This window comes from Herpailurus yagouaroundi, unplaced genomic scaffold, assembly GCF_014898765.1.
Source record: "Herpailurus yagouaroundi ecotype Mexico unplaced genomic scaffold, PumYag 139, whole genome shotgun sequence".
NCBI classification, from domain to species: domain Eukaryota; kingdom Metazoa; phylum Chordata; class Mammalia; order Carnivora; family Felidae; genus Herpailurus; species Herpailurus yagouaroundi.
Window position 1 is genome coordinate 48779008 of NW_024412394.1, and position 24711 is coordinate 48803718.

Consider the following 24711-nt stretch of genomic DNA (forward strand, 5'->3'; position numbering starts at 1 on the left):
TTGGACTTCAAACTCCAGGACTCCCAGCAACAGTACACTCATTGAAGAGAAGAGATCCACAAAGTGGCAGCATTTTATGAGGTCTGACATTGTCACAGGCATCCTATTATATCTTAATAAATACTCATTGGGTTGAACTGAGTTACAGCAGCCAATACAGTAACATTCCATTTAAACTCTCCCATTCTTCCAACTACTCAGCCAAGAAGTTAAAAGTGTCTGATGCAGCAAAAGTGCTCAAGGCTTGCAGGGAAAGCTCTTAAGGAAAATAAAAAATATGAAGTTGCTATCAATCCAGAAACTAGCAAAAGAGATTGGTTCAGTTTAAAGCTTTTCTTTTCTTTATTTAAAAAAAATTTTTTTCAACGTTTATTTATTTTTGGGACAGAGAAAGACAGAGCATGAACGGGGGAGGGTCAGAGAGAGAGGGAGACACAGAATCGGAAACAGGCTCCAGGCTCCGAGCCATCAGCCCAGAGCCTGACGCGGGGCTCGAACTCCCGGACCGCGAGATCGTGACCTGGCTGAAGTCGGACGCTCAACAGACTGCGCCACCGAGGCGCCCCTCTTTTCTTTATTTTAAATACCTACTTTCAAAGACAGGGAGTGTGGGCATGCACACACAGGAGCAGGGAAGGGGCAGAGAGAAGGGGAGAGAGAGAATCCCAAGCAGGCTCTGCGCTGACACATGGGGCTCAACCTCACGAACTGTGAGACTGTGACCTGAGCTGAAATCAAGAGTCAGACACTTAACCGACTGAGCCACCCAGGCGCCCCAAAGCTTTTATTTTATAGATGTTATTTTTTCCATTAGTTTGAGGGGAAAATACAATGCCCATAACCCTGACTCGATCAGGGAGCCTTATCATTACTAGGCTGGCTCTACCACTTGGGAGATGCAGAGATGCAAGACCCTAAGCAAGTTATTCAACCTAAGACTCAGCTCCTTCATCTGTACAGTGAGGATAATATCCAGTTCTGTAGTTACAAGGATTAAAGGCAGTAATGATATAAAGTGCTTAGGATACCCAATAGCTGATTAAATATTAGTTATTATTAACATTGTTACTATTAACATACCCCTTTGGAGACACTATATTTTGATTTTTAAAAAGTCATTACTTAGGACAGCTTTTCAGACCTCTGTTGGTATCATTAACATATTTAGAACAACACCTTAAAACACTGACCTTAGGTATTTTAGTACATGCACTTAATGAAAACACTCATATAGACATACTGCTTTAATGTAATGAGATTCCTCTATTTCAGATGCCTTTTGATGTTTATTTTTTTTTTTAGAGAGAGAGACAGACAGTGCAAGCGGGAGACGGGCAGAGAGAGAAAGAGGGAGACACAGAATCCGAAGCAGGCTCCAGGCTCTGAGCTGTCAGCAGAGCCCAATGCAGGGCTTCCACTCACAAACCGTGAGATCATGACCTGAGCTGAAGTCGGATGTTTAACAGACTGAGCCACTCAGGCGCCCCAAGATGCCTTTTAGATAATATATTACTGACTAGTGCTGCAATATAAAATTCTAAAATTTTTCCTATTTAAAACAATCACATTAAGGGAAAACGGTAACAACCCCAAGGTTATAGACCCAGAGGAACCTAGACTATTTGGAGTTTAAGAACTAACTGGACAAAATCTTGGCAGTTCACATGGAGTTGGCTTTAGCATTTTCATAATGCTGTGTATGTTTGTTGGTAGGACTTGTAAATCTTTGCTGTTTACCTAAACTTGTCCAAACACGCCTATCACTGAATGCAGACTTAAGTTGTAACAATTTCCATCTCCTTAATTAAGATGAAGTGACCATTTTGGGGAAGATAGAAGTATATGATGTTGTATTTAATTTAATCTAATTAATTTTAAAAACCATCACAGTCACAAGTAAGTCCCCTGTAATACATACAAATTTTCTATAATAATCTGGAATAACCTGCATCTGTGAAGGAAGTTTTGTGTGTACTTTTTAATACAAAATGAAACAGTTTATTTGGAATCTCAATCCCTAGGAAGAGGGAAAAAATCTGACAGACTGGAAGAACATAAAACTACCATCAGTATTGTCCCCAGTCTAACACAGCTAAAAAAATCTGCATCAAAAAGCAACAGATGGCCTGATATTATCTGCTGTATTTAGACTTTGGGCAATCTCTCGCCCCCTCAAGGCTAAAAAAACATAGCTTATCTGGAATTTGATGTATAACATTTTAGTGAATTTATATTACACTTGCATATAAAGCAGCTACCCCTAGCCAAAACCAAGTTTCAATTACTTCCACTGTGATCAATTTATATAATCATATTCTGAGATAAATCTGTATGTAAATATAATTAAAAGCTTAACTTGCAACTGTAGACAATTTATTGCTTATCACTGTTTTAACCAGAATTGGTATCAATTACCTATACCTATTAAAAAGAATTCTAAGTTTTATGTACTTTCAAATCAAAATGTATACCTCAAACTAATAACACTGTATGTCAACTAAACCGCAATAATAAAAATTGAAACAAATCAAATCAAACCAAAATGGAAAATACCACTGTAATAATATTACTGACTGTGCAATGTAATTTACTTAAACTTCTTGACTTCTTTACCTGTATATCTAGTATTTTTTAAGTGCCAATTCTAAGATTCACTTATTCAATCAACAAATATGTACTGACCACCTAACTATATACAAGGCACTAGGCCAGGCACTGGGGATACAGAGCAGTAGAAAGACAGCTCTGATCCTCAAGGCACTCAAAGTCTTGGAAGTAATATAGACAATAAATAATTAATAATAAAAAAAATACAAGTAGAATAAGTATAACTGAGATATGCAACAGAGGGACTTGACATAGATTTAAAAAGAGACTGAAGGCAGATTTAAACACATCACAAATATCAGGAGACTGTCCTTACAAGTGATAAAAGATCACCACCCTCCTCTCTATAATAGGTTGGTTCCATTTTTCAAAAACTATAAAATAAAAAACAATTAGAATTCTAAAGGTGAAGAGTAATCTAAATATTTTCAAATATTTCTTTTTTTAAAATTTTTAAATGTTTCTTAAAACATTAAAGTGCGAGTGGGAGAGGGGCAGAAAGAGAGGGAGACACAGAATTGGAATCAGGGTCCAGGCTCTGAGCTGTCAGCACAGAGCCTGACATGGGGCTCGAACCCACGAACCGTGAGATCATGACCTAAAGTCGGACGCTTAACCAACAGACCCACCCAGGCGCCCCATCAAATATTTCAAGGTAAAACATTTACTGACTAAAACAAACTCATAATATTTCTCTGCAATTCATAAAAATACATGGAGATCATGTACAAATGATTTCACTCTCCACATATACTTTTTCCTTGTACCTCCATCACCAGTTCTCCAAGTACTTCCTCCAGAGCACCCTCCCCCTGCCTTCCCTTTTCAACCTATTCTCTCTGTCCATCTCACTCTCTGAGAAGGGAGAGAACAATCACTTAGGACTATTCAGTCCCACTTTATAGTAAGTTATTCCTGAGGAAAGGGAAAATCTGTGTTTGCCAGCTTCTATTTCAATTTCCCTGACCCTTTAAGATCCTCTCTAAAACTGAAGGGGTGGGGTGGGGGGGGGAGAAAACGTGTGGCTAACTCAACCAAATAACCTGTTACCAAAAAGACAGCTCATCTTTTATATTTAGAAAGGGAAGTCAATGTTTTCCCCCATAATTCTAATTATTTAGCAACTATCCAGTCACATTTTCTTAATCAATCTCTGATGACCTATGCCCACCAATATTTAGATAACAGGTCAGAGCACAACTAACAAGACACATAGCATTCATCTAATCTTTCATTTAGCAATTACTTATTGGACACTTACTATATGCAAGGAAGGCAGTGCTGTCTAATAGAACTTTCTGAGATGATAATGTTCAATACCTATGCTGTCCAATCTGGCAGCCACAAGCCCCATGTGTCTATGGGTTACTTGAAATGTGGCCAGCGTGACTGAGGAACCGAATTTTAAATTTAATTCTAAATAATTGAAAATATAAATTTAGATAGCTACATGTGGCTAGTGGCTACAGTACTGGGCAGGGCAGGTCTAATGCAAACCTTTGGCTCTAGTCCTTTATTGAGTATCTTAACGTGGCTTAACAAACCTGCCAAAGATACAGTGCCTATTTAGAAAGGGGCCAATGTATGTATAATTTGTTTTATTCAGAGTGTAGTGCTATATACTGTATAGCTATATAGTTATATACTATAACCAGCTTTTCAGAGAAATCAGAGAATTCTGGAGGAATGACAGGACCAAAAATTATTCAGTTCAGCTCCATTTAACAACAAAGAAGGCTTCAAAAGTATGAAAAATTTGCTTAAGACAATAAGATTCATTAGAGGGAAGGGTGGGCTGGAGTCCACCTATCAGGAGAATCAAAATATTCAGATATTTCATCTAGAGATCTCCTCCTCCTATTGCAAATAATGATATTGATATAGACATACATATATGTAAAAAACAAGAAAGAGCCATACCGACGTACTGGCTGTAGCACCCTGGAATGTTGCAGGTATATCATCCTGTAAATCATTTAGTGAAAAAGAGTGGTTTAAGTCCGATTCAGCGATAGTCTTTCCAGATGAATTGACTTCTGCCTATAAAATAAGATAAACCCAAGAGCATATTACAACAAATATACAAAATAACCCACAGGCTACGAATTCTCTCTTCGACTTATTTTTAGGAAGAAACACAGACAATACTGCTCTCAAGGAGCCATTATTTGGTAAGAGACAAAGCTAACAGCCATGGCTCACAATCTACAATTCCAAATTAAGTTTTTGGTAATTGCCAGGCGAAGCCTGACAGATGAGGTTATTAACAGTCTTTGTCCCACATTAGTGTAAATATTCCCAGGTTTGCTCAAGGAATGTTAATAGATTTGATTATGGGGTACTGCCCCAGATGTCACTGCAGGTGCTAAAATATGGTATACGTTTGATATTTTCTAAAATCTGGAATTTGGATATACAAAACACATCTGGCCCTATAATTTTCAGAAAAGCAACTTTAAGTACAATTGGAATCCTCAGAAGAAAGAAAAAAACCAACACTTCCTAAGCACCTCCTCTTCCAGGCAATACAATAAATAGAAGGAAAAATTTCTCCTGAGAACTGGATATGAAAGGACAGACAGGATACAAGAGAGGTGAACAGGGAGGAAGCAGCATGTTGCTTAATGCAGGTTGACATTTTTTAATAGAGCTAATTAAATTCCAGAAGTAATTATATGCAATATAAGGGGGAAAAAAGGACATCAGGGAGATATGCCAAAATATTATCAGCAGTTATTTCTTGGGGATGGGATTATTTATGATTGTTATTTCCTTCTAAATTATTATACTTTTGGGGCACCTGGCTCAGTTAAGCATCCAACTTCAGTTCAGGTCATGATCTCACAATTTGTGAGTTTGAGCCCTGCGTCAGGCTCTGTGCTGACAGCTCAGAGCCTGGAGCCTGCTTTGGATTCTATGTTTCCCTCTCTCTCTGCCCCTCCCTTGCTCACGCTCTGTCTTTATCTCCCAAAAATAAACATTAAAAAAATAATACATTATTATATTTTTATAATAATTAAGTATCAGGGACAGTTCTAAATACAATATACTTAAGTATTAACTCACTCAATCCTCATAAGAATCCTACAAGATAAGTAACATTATTATTTACAGATAAAAAGGCACAGTGGCTAAGTAATACATCTGATGTCCTACTATTAATAAATAGCAAAGCTGAGATCTGAACCCCAGCATTATATACCAGAATCCAAGCTTTTTAAAAATATTTTATTTTATTTGAGAAAGAGAGAGAGAGAGAGAGAGAGAGAGAGAGAGAGAATCTCAAGCAGGTTTTATGCTCAGCACAGAGCCTGACACAAGACTCAATCCCACAACCCTGGGATCATGACCTGAGCTGAAATCAAGAATTGGCTCAACCATCTGAGCCACACAGGGTGCCCCCAGAATCCAAGCTTTTAACTGGTATGCTGTAATGCTTTTGTGAATGTATGTTATTAGTGTCATAATAAGAAAAAATGATTTATAAAACCTTATTGCAACAGAACTATATTCTTTTACTTTCTATCCAGAACAAAAGGATCACATAATTAGAATTTATTTACGAATTTAGAGTACCTTAAAACTGATTTGTCTAGCCAGTTCCTTGGCTTCCTGGTCAGCTTGGCTTGAATCACTTCCAGATTTTAAAGGCAACAGGACGTCCTTCATGGCACAGCCACATCCCTCACAACAGAAATCTTGTGATCTGGTAGGAAATAATTTTTTTGATGGGTATAAATTACATACTTGAATGGTAATTCAAGACACTCAACTACTGAATGATTAAATTTAAAATAAAAGAACACTGGATAATTCCATATCATATTCATCTACATGTAAATTAGACAATTATGGCAATAATTAAAGTTCTGAGACAAATATACAAGTTAGGTTGGTGTTAAAAAAGAAACTCAGGGGCGCCTGGGTGGCGCAGTCGGTTGGGCGTCCGACTTCAGCCAGGTCACGATCTCGCGGTCCGTGAGTTCGAGCCCCGCGTCAGGGTCTGGGCTGATGGCTCGGAGCCTGGAGCCTGTTTCCGATTCTGTGTCTCCCTCTCTCTCTGCCCCTCCCCCGTTCATGCTCTGTCTCTCTCTGTCCCCAAAATAAATAAACATTGAAAAAAAAAAAAAAAAAAAGAAACTCATGTCACTTATATCTCAATTTTTAAAAATCTAAAATAAAAAAAAAAATCCAGGGCTTAGGTTCCATTTTTTTCTAATATACTATCTAAAGAAAACTAAGCTTTAGATCTATACAACAAAACATACAAAATGTCTAATTACACTGTCCTCAAGGTCACACTTAAAACTATGTTAAGCCTGTGGGAAAAAAGTCCATTATAAAGTTTAAATTATGTTTTAGCAGAAACATATATAAAACAGTAAAGAAACCATTAAAAATAGAATTTACAGATACTTCCTGGGAAAAAATTCACAAATCCTATTCATCTAAATAGCAGTATAGGATTCCACTCGTATGTGGAATTTAAAGAAACAAAACAAATGAATACAGGGGAGAAAAAGAGAGGAGCAGATCAAGAAACAGACTCTTAACTACAGAGAACAAACAGATGGTTACCAGAGGGAGGTGGGTGGGGGGATGGGTGCAATAGGTGGTGGGGATTAAGGAGTGTATGTGCTGGGATGAGCACTGGGTGTTTGTAAGTGTTGAATCACTGAATCCTACACCTGAAACTAATATTGCACTGTATGTTAACTAGCTGGAATTTAAATAAAAACTTGGAAAAAATAAAAATAAAAAAATAAATAGCAGTATAACTCGAAAAACAGAGAACTTGTTTAAAATCCAAAGGCTGAAATTTATCACTCACTATATTAAATAGACTCAAGATAAACCTGTTAACTAGACTATTTCCTAAGATTTATTTGTTTTTCTATGTTTTCATTTTCCCCTTTGTAGTCCAGATAAAGCCAAAAGTGCCCTGAAGTTCACAAGAGTACTAAGGATTTGTAGGACTGGAAGTAAATATGTATAATACACAGGAGTATGTATTACATTGCTGAACTTAAAAAAAAAAAAATTGTTTTATTGTATTTACAGTTCAACATACTAAAAGCCTTAGGTCTTGAAAGAACATGTTACTGAATTTATTAAATAACTTCACATGAACAAAATATATGTAAAAGTAGTATGACTTCAGTACTTGTTGATGAATGTTTGTTTCACCAGAAGGACTGCTGTCCATATCCTTTTGAGAGTCAGTTGTATCCAAATTATTTGCTTTAAAATGTGTCCACTTTTAACTGAGAAGTCAGATGAAACTTAAAGGGGAATGTTTATTTTTAATATTAGCTTATCCACAAGGACAATATGCTACTATGGATGAATACAAAATCATGCTTTTAAAAATCCTCTATCACAGACTAAGAAGCTAGAATCTTACACAGAGAAGTCTAGAACAAAAAAACAAAGTTCTTTTCTTTCCCTCCTTATACATGAACTGAAGTATCAAGACAGAAAGCCAACAAAGAAAAAAAAGAAAGCTGTATGTTCAAAGTACATATTATAATTTGCGATTAATAGCTAAAGTAAGGTATGTACCCAGAACCGGGCAACAAGGTTTACAAAGAAAAGTTGGGGCACCTGTATCACTCAGTCAGTTAAGCAAGAGATTCTTCATTTCGGCTCAGGTCATGATTTTACAGTTTGTGAGACCAGGCCCCACATCAGGCTCTGCACTCACAGCACTGAGCCTGCTTGGGATTATCTCTTCCTCCCTCTCTCTCTGCCCCTCCCCTGCTTGCACACACATGTATGTGCACTCTTTCTCTCAAAATAAATAAATAAACATTAAGAAAGAAAGAAAGAAAGAAAGAAAGAAAGAAAGAAAGAAAGAAAGAAAGAAAGAAAGGAAGGAAGGAAGGAAGGAAGGAAGGAAGGAAGGAAGAAAGAAAAGCAAAGCAAAGCTGTTGATGAAAACCAAAGAGTCTATCAAATCTTTCAGATATTAAAATTTATTTGACTTAACAATATCTATAGAGGACGTATTCTGGACTGTTCTAGACTATGATATACTAAAATTTAACTAATATAAAATGCCTGAGAGGTAGTAAACAGCAGAGTCCAGGGCAGGAAAATGATCAAGATCAAGAATTACAGAATGTCAGTACTTTTAAATACTCTTCACCTCAGTGCAATTTTGGAATCTTTAACATTTGTTGAGGGATGAGTATACTATTCTAGCACTGGAAATCCTCATGATAGGATTTCTTATAAGGTCCCTTCTGTAGGCACACTGATTAAAAACATAAACTAGATTAGAAGTTGTTCTTAAAAAAAATTTATCAGGGGCACCTGGGTGGCTGAGACATTAAGCATCCGACTTCAGCTCAGGTCATGACTTCATGGCTTGCAAGTTTAAGCCCCATGTCAGGCTCTGCGCTGACAGCTCAGAGTTTGTGGCCTGTTTTGGATTCTGTGTCTCCCTCTCTCTCTGCCCTCCCCTGCTTACACTCTGTCTCTCTCTCTCTCTCAAAAAATAAATAAACATCAAAAAAAAAAATTTAGTCTTTGCACTACTCAAAGGAGAGGATACTTTGAATCTGATGACTAATCTGGGTTATACAGACAGAATGCCTCTGAAAAAAATGAGAAGGCAATACACCAGAAAACTACAACCTGATAAAGAAAACCTCCTTTACTTTATTTTGGATCACTTACTGAGCACTTGCTTTGAGCCAGATACTGTAGATGCAAAGATCAATAAAATGGATTCCCTCCCTACCCTCAAAGAGTTTTTAATCTTATTATGAAAAGCTATATATAAATATTTGAATTGTTTTTTTCCATCTGTAATACTGCCCAAAGGGACACAAATAACCAGAACTGTTTTCTTGGAGAAGATATTTCCCACTGTAGGTTGATATAATCAACTACTCTCGAAAACTGGACAGCATGAAATAATTTTTAGACTCTGGTCATCCCTGAGTAATAAATTGTTACAAATGAATTTCTAAAATAGCAAAACTAAGACTAGATCTTGTAACCAAGATAACTCACAAAGTAAGAGACAAACCCTATCTGCCTACTGCCATTACCCAGAAAAGTATTTCAATCCTAACAAAGAGTGAAATGCAACTTACTTTTTGGCAAGCGCTCTTCTTTCCTCTGGTGTGTAATCTAGAGAACCTATGGCTCCCTCTCCTTTTGTTGGCATAAACCCGATGATGGCTAATAATGCTGTTCTTACTGAAATAAAGAGTAAACATCAATCTAAGTTGTTTTGTAAAACGAACTGGGTTTACTCTAGAAAGAGAAAAAAGACACATAGGCTTTCACTGAAGAGGTGCAGGTAGAGTGGCTGTATTAAAATGGGGCACCTGGTTAACTCAGTTGGTAAAGCATCTTCATTCTTGATTTCAGCTCAGGTCACGATCTCATGGCTCCTGAGATCAAGCCCTGCGTCAGGCTCCATGCTGACAGCAGGGAGCCTGCTTGAGTTCTCCCTCTCCCTCTCCCTCTCTCTCTGTCCCTCCCCTGCTCACAATCTCTCTCGCGCACACACTCTCTCTCTCTCTCTCAATAAATAAATAAATAAAAATAGAAACTTAAAAAAATAAATAAAATAAAATGATGGCAAAACCAAGAGAGGGAAAGAATTTTTATTATTTATTGAATATCATCAAATTATTTATCCAAAACAGCTTCAATCTCAAAAGGGTGTTACACTTTATAATTATGAATTGATTAGAGTTACAGAATAGAAGATTTATATTCACTTTAAATTAATACTCACTACTCCACGAAGGCTGCCAAGTTTCAGGATGATGTCCTGAGATGCTCAAACAGATTTTCTTGCCTACTTCAAATCGTCCATTAGCCTTAGGAATAAATAAGGCATTTAAAAAACTATACATGTGTTTAATATTGTATACTTTATAAGTATAAATATATTTTACAAGTAAATAATTTTTTTTTTAATTCTTAACATAATCTCCAAGGGGACACAGATTTTTGTCCTCTTATAGATACTCCACAAATATTGGTTGAAGTCTGAAAGAACAATAAAAGCTGTTTTTAGAAGTTGTAGCACCTAGGGGCACCTGGGTGGCTGGGTCAGTTGAGCGTCCGACTCTTGATTTCAGCTCAGATCATGATCTTATGGTTTGTGGGATCAAGCCCCGCATTCCACTTTGTGATGAGAACACGGAGCCTGCTTGGTATTCTCTCTCCCTCTCTCTCTGCCCCTCCCTCACTTGCACACACCCACGCATGCTTTCTCTCAAAATAAACAAACTTAAAAAAAAAAAAAGGGTTGTAGCACCATTTTGAAACTGAGTTGCATAACTGAAATCTACATACATAATTGATGTATAAAGATGTCCTGATGTCCTACTCTGAGCCCAGTACCGCACAAGGCCCTGTGAAGGATCTAAAAGAGAAGATATACAGAGGCTAGAATAAAACCTAAGAACTTGGTGTTACCTAATTAGATATTGGTGCAGAAGGCTCTGACACTGAAGTGATTTCCATAAGGATGATACAATTTCATAAGACAGGAACACAAAAGAGTCAGATCAGAGATAATGATTTCAGTTTTGGACATGGATCTGTTGTCTTGGTAGAAGAGCTATGGATGACGTATAGCAGATAGGCAGAAATAGAGACATGCTGATGTCAGACAAGAAACATTTTTGGTATCTGCCTTAACAGAGATGACTGATGAAACCATTTTATAGAAATAAGAGAAAACAGCTGAAGTCTGAACTTGTAGAATATCCATATTTAAGGGAAGGATAAGGAAGAAGAAGCATGAAGTTAGAATACAAGCTCTACATGGCCAGAGAATTTAACTTATTCTCTGCCACACCTACAGGGTACATGACATATGTTTAACAAATACTTGTTGAATGAAGATTGGAGAAGACTTTTCAAAAGAGAGGAAGTGAACCAGAAAGAGTAAATACTGACAATCAGGAGGGCAGGGCTGATTCTCAGCCAGTGTGTTAACCATGACCATATATTGGGTAACTACTGGAATTATTTCTATACTTCCGGTGAAAGCTGCTGCCCCAACTATTCCTCCCTGCCAGTTTCACCATGCACCAGCCCCACTCCTGGACCACTTGGCTCTCCACATGATCTAGCAACTAAAAAGGGACTCCTAACACAGTAGGGCACCCCCCAGGACTATCCCCAGCATTAACAATTCTCAACATCACCTAATGTGTGTTAAGCAGCAAATTTTATATGCTAGGAACTTTATATTGTGATTATATTTACCATACACAAGCCTTGACAGATGAGAAAAGTGAATTTCAATGAGATTATATAACCTGCCTCTGGTGTAATGGCAAGAGCAGTGGTCAGAATCCAGGTCTACTGGCTCTGAAACTAATGCTCTTTCCACTACACCAAATATAGGTTAAAGCAGCATTAGTTTAGTATTTATTAATGAATACCTTGTGTTTCACCATTTGCCACTCCATGTGTATCAGATATTTAACTTAGATGGACTGGGATGAAGACCGAAAAGGGGCAGCAGGATTTTTGAAACTAGTCCCTGAAATTGGTGTAGTAAGCATGTAGAAACCAGACTGCAACAGACTAAACTTGAGTAAGGATGTCTTGAACTTATCCAAGAGAAAATACAACAGTTTAAAGAGGTAGGAGAGACACAGAAAGGTTTTCATTTTTTTCAATGTTTGTTTATTTTTCGAGGGAGAGAGAAACAGAGTGCAAGTGGGGAAGGGGTAGAGAGAGAGGAAGACACAGAATCTGAAGCAGGCTCCAGGCTCCCAGCTGTCAGCACAGAGCCTGACACAGGACTTAAACCTGCATACAGTGAGATCATGACCTGAGCTGAAGTCAGATGCTCAACCAACTGATGCACCCATGCACCCCAACAGAGAAAGGTTTTTGTGTTTTGTTTTGCTTTTTTCAAGGTTAGGGGATACTTAGACATACTTGCAAATTAAAGAAACGAGGGAAAGAATGCTTAACAAATAAGAGAGAAATTTACTCTGAAGGAACAACATCCCAGGATAAATAAGAGAATACTGGATCAACAGCTTTCTTTCACATGGAGGTAAAATATGTGACGAAAGAAATTCTAAGATCTAAACAGAGATAACAGAGGGGTGCCTGGGTGGCTCAGTCAGTTAAGCATTCAACTCTTGATCTCAGTTCAGGTCATAATCTCATGGTTTGTGGGATTGAGCCCCAAGTAGGGTTCTGCACTGACAGCTCAGAACCTGCTTGGGATACTCTCTCCCTCTCTCTCTGCCCTTCCCTCACTTGCACATGCCCCCACACACTTTCTCTCTCTCAAAATAAGTAAATTTTAAAAAATAGTAATAATATAACTAACATTTATTGAGGACTCTGTGACAGCTCTTACTTTAAGAGCTGCATAGGAAAATGAGGAAAGCAGTGTAACAAAGTTGAGAAGTTGAAGGAAATGATGCGATTAAGAGATATAATAACATTACCCTCTACTGAGTACTTACCAAGTGCCAGACACTGCCTAGCATTTTGCATACATTAATTCATTGAATCCTATCACCTACACTATGGCCACTATGCATTCATTAGCATCAATAATTCCTAGGAATTATTTTTGGGGGAAAATAATTGTACTACCAAGGCGTGGTCTCCAAAGACAAAATTATAATAATGTCCCACTTTATTTCTTAATGAAAATGAGTATGCTAACCACACTCTGTAGTCGTCATGAAGAGTTAAACCACAAGTATTCCAAAAAGCCAAGAATTCTTACCGTTAAAAGAATAATGCTTGGTGGTTTCATGGGATACTCGGGGGGCAGTACTATTCGTCCATGATAAACTCCTCCATCAAAATCAGAATCTGGGGGCCCTCTAACTGTGAAGTGCCATTCGAAAAGGTTATCCTGAACAAAAAAAATAACCAGCAAGAAATTAGTAACATTAAAAGGTCTGATCATCTTTATCAAGGAGTATCAGAAATATTCCTAGATGAGAAAAATCAAATGTTTCACATTATTACTAAAATAGTTAATGCACAAAATGTCTCAAGTATAAAAGTTATAAATAAAAGTTATTAATCTAGTTTCCATGTCCCACAAGAGCTAAAATTTAAACAAATGCATTTTAAAAAGCTGAGCACTGTTATATATTCATAAATTAGATTCCAGATTTACTTAAGCTGGAAATTAATCCTTGAATACTAATTAGTGATAATTAGTATATAATCAAATAATTACTGTAAAATTACTGTTACTATTTTAACAAACTTTAAAAAATTATCCCTCATGGATGCTTAAGAGCCTATTTATTTATAAGTAGTCAGTAATATTAATAAATATGCTATCAATATTATCTTAGAGTTCCCAAGTACTTTACAGTTTACAGTGTGCAAAATTACATTTTATTCTCACTAATGTCATGGAAACCAGACTGAGCACATTTAAATACAGATGGGAAGACTAAAAAGAGATAGAGATGTTTGTGCAAAAAGCCTAGACTAACTGCAGAGGCCCCTCAAGGAGCCAGATCTTTCAAAGTATAAAGAGTTTGGGGTTCTTTCCATTCCCCCTCCCTCCCTCATACTCAAAACATAAAACCAATTTAGCATCTGAGACCATTTTACAGAAACCGGAAATTTGCTTCTAAAATGTCAGATTCTGAATGGCTAATGAAATAAATACTTAGAAAATATAGGGAGTAAAATATGTCAATAAACCACATCAAACACATCTGTAATGACTCAAAGCAATGAAAAAACAATTTTAAGTAATTAGTTTAAAATATTAAAGTATTAGGGCGCCTGGGTGGCTCAGCTGGTTAAGCATCTGACTTTGGCTTAGGTCATGATTTCACAGTTCATGAGTTCAAGCCCCACATCAGGCTCTCTACTGTCAGTGCAGAGCCGGCTTCCTATCTTCTGTCTCCCTTTCTCTCTGCCCTCCCCCACCTCGCACATTCTTTTTTTTTTTAATTTTTTTTTTCAACATTTATTTATTTTTGGGACAGAGAGAGACAGAGCATGAACGGGGGAGGGGCAGAGAGAGAGGGAGACACAGAATCGGAAACAGGCTCCAGGCTCCGAGCCATCAGCCCAGAGCCTGACACGGGGCTTGAACTCACGGACCGCGAGATCGTGACCTGGCTGAAGTCGGACGCTTAACCGACTGCGCCACCCAGGCGCCCCTACCTCGCACATTCTCTCTCTCTCTCTCTCTCAAACATAAACATTTAAAAAAATAATACCATGTTTTAAAAAATAAATAAAAATAAAATATTAAAGCATTAAAATCCACATGTAAGAGGAGTGCCTGGGTAGCTCAGTCGGTTAAGTGTCCGACTTCGGCTCAGGTCATTATCTCATGGTCCATGAGTTCAAGCCCCATGTTGAGCTCTGTGCTAACAGCTCAGAGCCTGGAGCCTGCTTTGGATTCTGTGCCCGCCCTCTTCTCTGCCCCTCCCCCCACTCGTGCTCTGTCTCTCAAAAATAATTAAATGTTAAAAAAAAAATTTTTTTTAATCCACATGTTAAGACATGGAAGATAGAAACTTACCTCTAATGGCTGTGCATGGTAATGATCTGTTGGATCTTTCAATTCTGCTGCTTCTTTCATTAAACGTTTAACAGCTAAAATAAAATTCATAAGATAGAGACATTTAAAATACACTTTTCCAAGAGATTAGCACAAATTCACAAACTAATGAAAAAGTTCCTATTTCAATAAAAACTGTACAGAGGACTAGGTCAACTGGGTATATGGTTAAAGTTTAATTATGGGATAATGGTAATAATCAGAGAGGGGAAGGACATGGCATTAGAAGAGTTATATATTAAATTAAATACTTAGGGCAGTCTCATAAAGACACTATTTTTATTTAATATGCATTTTCATAAACACTAACTCATGTAATCCTTAAAACAATGGAAGACTTGGTGGCTCAGTCAGTTAAGCATCTGACTCTTGATTCTGGCTCAGGTCATGATGTCATAGTTGATGGGATAGAGCTCCACACGGGGCTTCTTGCTGACAGCGTGGAATCTACTTGGGATCCTCTCTCTCTCCCTCTCTCTGCCCCTCCCCCTGCTTGCGTGCACCACCTCTCTCTCTCTCAAAATGAATAAATAAACTTTTTACAAAATTCCCACTTTCCAGACTAAGAAACTGAAACATGGAGAGATTACATAACTTGTCCAAGTCCAGACAGCTAGTCAATGACAGCTGGAATTTTAACACAGGCATTCCAACTCTATTTTGTTAAAATATCTATATTAACAAAAATGTGCCCTCTGGAATTCATGCTTATGAACGGTAGACCCTGTATCTTCCTATACAGGGAGGATATCCTCTACCTCTTGGGAATTTTCACCCACTATTTTGCATTAATTTAAATGGACTGTCCCCAGGAGTCACTAAATCTCCACAGCTCTAATTGATTTTTTTTTTTTTTTAAGGTATGCTCCAATGTTCCACGCCCAATGCCAGACCCTGACGGAGATCAACAGTCACATGCTCTACCAACTGAGCCAGCCAGGTGCCCCTTGAATTCCTTTCTGAGAAGACTCTTCAGCTTAATTAAAACCTCCAATCAACTCACCCCATAAATTTCTGTAACCACCTATATCTATATTCACGTCCTTCTTTATCCATACCATTGGCTCTTAGGAATTCCTCATTTATACTCCCCTAATAAAATATAATTCTAGCTGACCCAACCCAACCATCTTCTTATTTGGTATCTATACCCAAACAGCTGAGCATTACTGAAGGGGAGGGTAAAAAAAGTCACAGAGGCAGGCACACTGATGTCATTACAGAGTTATTATCGACAACTTCCACCAGGACACAATGCCACCCAACGTTCCGGAATTTCTCTGGTAAGCCAAGCAGCCCACTCCAGCCAGCACCCCAAGACTATTTCACACCTGTTTACTCCTCATCTCACTCCTCTTTCACCTCTTACAGTTAATGACACAGCCTTTTACTTCCACGATAAATGACTGTCAGCAGCCTATCACAACCTACAAATCCTATCTGTACCTGTACCCTCCTTCCTTCCCTACTCGTTCTTAAAGGTCAATCCTTTGATCCCAGCCCCTCAAACCTCAAGCTGTAGGTGCTAAAAAATGTCAGGATACTGGTATAGGACTGTAAAGCCAGGAAAAAACCAGGTAGCCCATGGCTCCTCAAAATTCTGCTTGAAAACCAACTGATATAGTTCAATGTGCTATAAGAGAAGTATGTACCAGGTGGGCACCTAACCTGACAACAGACAGAAGAGAAAAGGAGTCAGGCAGGCACTGACATCTGAAAGAAAGACAGTGGCAATTATGCATGGGTATGAATAGGCAGAGGAAACAATAAAAGTAAAATGCATAGAGGTATAGGTATGGAATGAAAGAGGTTAACTCAGCACACCTCCCACACACATACAACCAAACAGTTCAGTATGTATCAGGACTTCTGCATAAAATTTCCTTTTAATCAAGGGTTCCTAAGTGGGGGAAAGAGTTCATAACTCACTATCCTACTCCATAATTATTCATTCTTTTCTATCTCCTACATCAAACTAGGTCCTTGTAGTCACAGACTTTGTTCACTTGATCAAAGTATTTGAACATCAAATAGTTACTGAGTCCATCATATTAGATGTTACAGCTGCAACCAACATATAGTTTTGGTTATCAAGGAGCTTGTAGTCTTGGGGCAGGTGGTGGAGGTAGGGGGCAGGGAGTCAAAGAATGGAAAAAAGTCTAGTGTCTAGAACATGGGGGGAAATGTATCTTAATGTTCACATACATGTTTCTAATCTAGTATTTGTCATGGTCCTCAGCTTGCAATGCTGCTCCCACTCCCACTCCCCATCTAGACAGGCCTTAAGGAACTTCCTTAGGAATGTCTTCCAGACAACTTCCCTTGTACACCCCGAAGAATGACTAGAGATGCCCATCTGATAGATAAAAATCTCTGAGGAGTTCTGGGAGGGGAACAGAGACCAGAAATACTCTCCAAGTTAGTTATTCTAATGGTCAGTCCCATCTGGAAGCCACTACTGTAGAAACTAGGTTGAGACTCCTTGCTCTAAGCCCTAACACTCTGTATTTTATCTTTTATAAAGTTTATAAAATCTCACTTGTAATTACTTAACACCTGTCTGCTGTGAAACAATTTACTTCACTGCAGGCTCCTCAGGGCTTAGCACATAGTAAACACTCAAATATTAGTTTAATTGAATTTTACTATCATCCTCCCAAAAAATCTTTCCAAGCATCTGGTTAAAAGCAATGGTTTTCAAACTTATTTGACAATAAAATCCTTTGTTCAAAAAAAAGCTTAATGAGAACCTCAATATGTACAACAGGTAACAGAGCTGTTTTGGTTGGGGATGGAGGGGCCTTCAGGCTGTTTACGCCCTTCAACCTAGTCTATCGAAGGAGCCCATGGAACAAGGATTGAAAAACCTTGGTTTAAAGCCACAGGAAAATATCATTCTTTCAAATTAATATTATTAGATATAAATAAAATCATGGAAGCTGCTATGAAGTTAATTCATTTGGCTGCTGTCGGCAATCAAAGATGCCATGGAGATTGTTTTTTTCTTCATTTCTCATCAGCTGGCTGAATGATTAAGCTGAAGAAATCTATTTTATGTTATTGCAAACTCTTTCCACATTTTCTCCACCTCTCCCCCACTCAGCTCAATTCAACAGGAAAGAAAAAAAAATAAACACCCAGTAGTACTTGGATATTACAAGAGATGTTAAGAAAGGATCAGAATTAAGAACAACTGATAATAATTGAATAAAGGAACAATCATGTGTTCAACAACTAAACATACTGATTTTCATAGTTCACAGACTACACAGGCACATACCATGTGAGAGCTAAAGCCATGTAGCCAAATAGAAGGTAATATTAGTCTAGTGTTCTCATAATCTTTTTTTCCCTGAAATTACATTACATATATTATAAATGTCTTAGTGCAAAAGAATGTGGACTCTGAATTAGAGCTGCATTAAACCTCTGGCTCCTATATTCTGTAGCTCTAAATCCTTAAATAAATCACTTAATCTTATTCTGCCTCAATGTTCATATCTGTCAAATGGGAGTCAATAATATCTTCACGTAATTCTCTTTTCCTTCCTCTCCCCCACCTCTTCCCCAGGTCACAAGTTATTGTCAGAAATAGACTGGGATATAAGACCCTCTCAAAATTCTCCCTGGTTCAAAACCAGACAATGAGGGGACACCTGGGTGGCTAGGTAGGTTAAGCGTCTGACTTCAGCTCAGGTCATGATCTCGCAGTTCATGAGTTTGAGCTCTGCATGGGCTCTGTGCTGACACCTCAGAGCGTGGAGCCTGCTTCGGATTGTGTCTCCGTCTCTCTCTGCCCCTCCCCTGCTTGAGCTCTGTCTCTCTCTCTCTCTCAAAAATAAATATTGAAAAAAATTTTTTAAAAACAACAGACAATGAGCATATATAGTTGGCCTCATGGCATGGCTCCCTGGTTCCCAAGGAGAACTATCACTACAGGATAGTCAAGTTTCAAACTACTGCCTGGCAACTAGGTCTAGAACATGGTCTGCCACTCCTGATACTCCATCTCTTGTTATCACATACAGAGAAAACTTTTTCCGATCATCTCCTCTCTTAACTCTTTGCAAGATTATTCAAGGAATTCTATCATGGTGAGACACAATATGCCAGGGAAGGAAAGGAGATGGGGAATACCTGCATGCCTGCTCTTGTTCTTTTCTACGGAGACCACAGGATCACTCTGGATCCAAACTCTAGGCTCTATGGGCCTAGGCATTAGCAATAGCAACCTTCAAATACCCAGGCTCTACCTCTCTAGGCTTACATTGGGCTTTGAAGACAAAGCCCCAGCTAAAGGGATCTTTTACAGGTCACTGTCTCTCAAGTATCTATTTCTCTTAGAAAGAAAATATCTTGGGCTCCTGGGTAGCTCAGCTGGTTAAGCATCAGACTTTGGTTCAGGTCATGATCTCACGTTTGTGGGTTCAAGCGCTGTGTGTCACGCTCTGTGCTGACAGCTCAGAGCCTGGAGCCTGCTTTGGGTTCTGTGTCTCCCTTTCTGTCTGCCCCTCCTGGGCTCGCACTCTCTCTCTCTAAAAAATAAATAAACATTAAAAAAAATTCTTTTAAAAAGAAAGAAAGCAAATATCTTAATATAATCAATCTCCAAAGCATGGGTAAAATGCAGAAGGAGGGTATATTGGGGATATGAACCCAATGTCTGCTCCCCAAGTGCCTCTTCCTACTCCCATAATGAAGGCACTTAAGCAAATGTTTAAAGACTAGTGTTTCTGTCCAGAAGGACCCTACAAAGGTATCCATTCAACAAACATTTAAAAAAATGTCCAAGTGATGGAGACCAAATAACCAAGACCTGCTTCTTGCCTTCAAAAAACTCACAGTGAGAAAGATATTAAAACAATTGAAATACAAACACTGACCAAGTATGTACAAACATAGAGACTACCTTATAGTCTACCTAATTGCTTAAGATAGCTGGACAAGGCCGAACCTTAAAGAAGCTTGAAGAATAGGAATTTCCAATGGATTAAAGGGAAGCCATGCCAAGCAGAGCTTCCAACAGGGACCAAGGCATACAGGTGAGAAGAGCTACTCCATCTGGATAGTCACTTGGGCGAAATGGATACATGGCAAAAATGCAGAAGAGGGAAAAAAAAAAAGCAACGGAGCACAGTTGTAGTAGTCTCGACTAGGTTGGTGAGAAAGACAGGGATCAAATCGTGAGCAGCCGTGTAGACCAAACTGAACACTTTACTTTTAATGTTATCCATAGCTATTAGGAAGACATTGAAATTTTTTCAATTTAAGGACTGATCTAATCAGTTTTGTTTTTTGTTTTACTGGAGCTGGTGACAAAAGTGACTGAATAGATAAATATGTGTGTGTGTATACCGGCACCCATGCAAGTATGCCTGTGTGTGTGTGTGTGTGTGTGTGTGTGTGTGTGCATGTGTGTGTCTGGGGGGGTGTGGGTGTGGGTGTGGGTGTGTGGTGTTCGTTCCAGGGTAGGGGGTAGACTAAGGAGTAGACTGAAAGATCAAAGATAATTCCCATGGGTGCCTAGTTGCTGTCAATCCTGGAATAAGGGATGAGGGGACTCTGGAGGAGGAGAGTAAACTGATGAGTTTGGTTTTTTATTACCTCATAGAGATTTTTTCAGTGTGGGGGAAATCTGGGTGAAGACTTTGAATCACCAGTAATTCCAGGTATACTACAGCCTAGGAAAAAGGCTGAATTGGACATTAAAGCTTGAGAATAATTAGCATGAAGGTCCAGCCAACACTAAGGGTATATGGATAGAACAGCTCCCAGGTTTCCGGTGCAGACAGTGGGTGCCTTTGCTCCACTCTCTCACCAATCACCTCCTGAACACGGCCACAGACCCCTTCTGAAGAAAGCTACCACAAGAAGTTCTCTACACATAGGTCACCCTACTTTGTATTCTGAAATCCTACTACCTTGGCCAGAGCAGACCCAAAAAGGGATCAGGGAACTTGATCCAGAACAACCACTGATGGGCTAAGGCAGAGGCTTAATGAGGTAGCTCCACACAGAACTTTACCCCTAACCACAAGTCCATTCCAGAAAAATCACAAAGAAATAAGTTTTCCCACTTACAAACTGAACATACGTACTAGCCACATACTAGCACACTGGCCCTTTACCAGTTATGTGTATTCTCCTAATTGTGCCATGCATATGTCTAATTAGAAAGAGTTATATCTCTTGAAGTGCTTTTAATCACTTTCTTTCACACATGGATTACTCTAAAAATACCACACGACTGAGACTAAAACAAAGGAAGCATTTTCACCATGTTTGCTAGCATTTCTGGTAAGTCCCATATCTCATCTAATTCACCTTCACCATGAACTCCAAATGATCCACAGAGTAACTAATAAAAAAGATTTTAAAAAATGATCTCAGGTAGAACACCACCACCACCTTTGAGGAAATGATACCAAAAAGAGGAAGCAATTTACAACACAGCATGAAGCATGTCCACAAAAGCTCAGCCAGCTGACAGATCAGATACTTTGGAAATACACAAAATTCCGGAGAATTTTTTTAAGTTTGTTTATTTATTTTGAGAGGGAGAGCACAAGCAGGAAGCGGGGGAGGGGCAGAGAGAGATGGGGAGAGAGGATCCAATGAAGGTTCTATGCTATCAGTGCAGAGCCGGACGTGGGGTTCAATACCACAAACCATGAGATCATGACCTGAGACGACATCAAAAGTCAGACACTTAAGGGACTAGCTACCCAGGCGCCCCAAAATTCTGGAGAATTTAAAAGCTTTTCATAACCTCAGGCATGATAACCTATCAAAACTGAGCAATGTGTAGACAGTGCAGGGCCTAGTTGAGATTCCCTCTCTCCCTCTCTCTCTCTACCCCTCCCCCACTTGTGCTTTCTTTCTCAAAATAAATAAACTTAAAAAAAGAAAACTGAGCAATGTGCTGTTAAAAACAATGTCTTTGGATCCACCAGTTTTCCCTTCCAAACTGCATTATTACTCATATTTGCATTATTCTCTGGACACTCCAAGTATCTCAGCTGTCCTAAGGAACTTGGTATCCTGTGACCAAGGTACATTTTTTTTAATTTTTAAAAATTTTTTAATGTTTATTTTTATGAGAGAGAGAGAGAGAGAGAGAGAGTGGGAGCAGGAAGGGGAGGGGCAGAGAGAGGGAGACACAGAATCTGAAGCAGGCTCCAGGCTCTGAGCTGTCAACACAGAGCCCGATGCGGTGCTCGAACCCATTAACGGTAAGATCCAAGATCGTGACCTGCGCCAAAGTCATACACTTAGCCGACTGAACCACCCAGGAGCCCTCAGAGTCACCATACATTTTTACCCATATAGTTTTATTTACATCTACAACAATCTAGGGGCGCTTGGGTGGCTCAGGTGGTTGAGTGTATGACTTCAGCTGAGGTCATGATTTCACCATCCGTGGGTTTGAGCCCACATCAGGCTCTGTGCTGACAGCTCAGATCTGTGCTGGAGCCTGCTTCATATTCTGGGTCTGCCTCTCTCTCTGCCCCTCCCCTGATCACGCTCTGTCTCTGTCTCTGTCTCTCTCTCTCTCAAAAATAAACATAAAAAATAATCTACAACAATCTAAACAATTTAAGCATTCTACCATCTATCCTTAAAACCAAAGTTTTCTTTCCCTCTTTGTCTTTTATTTTCCCCTCTTTCCCCTCTAGCGTTCTTAAGAGATGGGGAATGGAGAGCCATTAACCAAACTGAAATTGAAGTGTATAAATGCATCTCTTGGAAAGCCGATAGCCTTCACTAGATTTTTAAAGGAGTCTATGGGCCCATACATGGTATGACCCATTCTACACACTTGGTCACCTAAGAACATTTCTCAGCCTGAAAGCACTCAAGCTAACAAAGCTCTGCTCAATCAATAACCTCAAGCTTTTCTGGAGTTTCTACATATTAAGTATTTTTTAAAAATCAAAGACTCACATGTCCGCTCTTTCCATAACGATGCTAATCTTACTGATTCCTAATGAAAAGATGCTTTCTTGTAATGAAAAAATAAGCAGCAGCAATATTTGGCCAAACCACCACTAATATTCTAGGAATATCATTTAGAGCTGAACTGTGGAGTTTGTCCCTCCTGACAATTTTATCAAGGTACACATAGAATAAATACCATTTACAGAAAGTAGTTGTTCATTTCCAGCCTGCCTTAATATGAGAGAGCTGCTTGATTTTCGTGCATCTTCATAATGCACCAGAAAAGAACTTGAGGCTAGGACTGTTTGGGCTGTTTTGTAAATGAAGCAGGGGCACTAAGTACAGAAAAATAAGTCTTTATGACCGAATATGGATATATATCATGTTAGTCGGCATGGCAAAAATCATGGTTAAGCACTAAAGGGCTTGGCTCATCTAACTAGTTTTCTTAGCGCTTTGGTTAGTTGGTTTAATACCGAGTATTTCCTCTAGGTCTTTAATTCTATTTGCCCCCAAATGCTGCAAAGGCGATATTTAAACAACCAAATCCTCACGTGTAAGTGAGTGAAACAGCTAATATAAGTCCGGTGGCAGCGACGAAAGGATAACGACGGTCGGTGTTCAGGGTGCAGGTACGGACGGCACGGCGCTGTTAACTATTACCCACGGACATCATCTTTACATCTGTTCTTAGATACGAGTTTATGACCCAGCACTACGCAACCAACAAGAGGAAAGGGAAAGTCCAGGTGCTGCGGGGAACTGGCCAGTCCCCGGACTGGCAGCCGGTGCCCGCCCGGCCGCCCTGCGGCCTGCACCATCCCGGCAGGCGGCGGTCTCGCGTAGAGCGCGAAACCCGGGGCGGAGCCGCGAGTGGCGGCGGACGCGAGGGAACCGCAGCGCCCGACCCGGGGTCCGGGGTCACTCTGCCCTCCCCGGCCCACCCGCCGGCGCCGCCCACCGCTTCCAGCCTTGCTCACCCGGGCTCTTCAGGTTGTAGCGGGTCTCCATGGCGGATCGCTGGCCCGGCTCCGGCCTCCCGGCCAGCCGCCTCCACCTTTCCGCGCCGCCGCCGGTGTGAAAGCGCGGCTCAGGCCGATTGGGCCAGGCCGAGGGAGCCTCCGCAGACGCCGCCCAGCCCCGGCCCGGACTGCAGGCAGGAGGGTGAAGGCGGGGCGCGGGCTTCGCGATGGCACCGCCTCCCCCGCGGCTCCCCCGCCTCCCTGAGGGCGGGGCAGGCGCCGGCGCCGGCCGGGGAGTCGCTGTACCGGGCGCCCGGGCTGGAGGTAAGCTTTCCTGTCTGGCCGCGGGCCCAACCCCGCCGCGGCCGCCCGGCCTGCGTCACCCGCCCTCGCCCGGGTTTTGTGAAGTTGCCCTGACGTGGCGGTCGCTTCGTGGCGGTCGGTCGGCCGGCTCCGGCGTCCGTCACTGCGTAGTCGCCGCTGGCCCCGCGGAAAGCTCTCCGGGGTCTGCAAAAGCGTACGGCGCGCTCGTCTGCCCCTCGCCCAGGCCCAGCGGAAGCCGACCTTTTGCCGGGCCTGTCCGGGGTCCCCCGGCGCTCGCGGGTATTACGGAAGAACGGCGCGGCCGGAAGCGGCCCAGCCCTACTC

At 40.1% G+C, this 24711-nt stretch overlaps 1 protein-coding gene across 2 annotated transcripts in view; it reads right to left on the reverse strand.

Annotated features, from left to right (window-relative positions):
• The window catches only part of UBE2J1 (ubiquitin conjugating enzyme E2 J1), a 29401-nt gene extending 5129 nt beyond the window's left edge, over nt 1-24272 (reverse strand). Inside the window, exons 1-7 of one of the 2 annotated variants that reach the window (XM_040474157.1) lie at nt 24082-24272; nt 15125-15198; nt 13346-13477; nt 10364-10448; nt 9711-9816; nt 6184-6313; nt 4528-4647 (exon numbers count right to left, since the gene is read on the reverse strand). In XM_040474157.1, coding sequence (XP_040330091.1) covers nt 4528-4647; nt 6184-6313; nt 9711-9816; nt 10364-10448; nt 13346-13477; nt 15125-15198; nt 24082-24112 — 678 coding nt within the window. In that variant the 5' untranslated portion in view covers nt 24113-24272. Of the gene's footprint in view, nt 1-4527; nt 4648-6183; nt 6314-9710; nt 9817-10363; nt 10449-13345; nt 13478-15124; nt 15199-23655; nt 23702-24081 lie in introns of those variants that run through there. The other variant, XM_040474158.1, reaches the window with a different exon arrangement.
• Nucleotides 24273-24711: the final 439 nt, after the last annotated feature.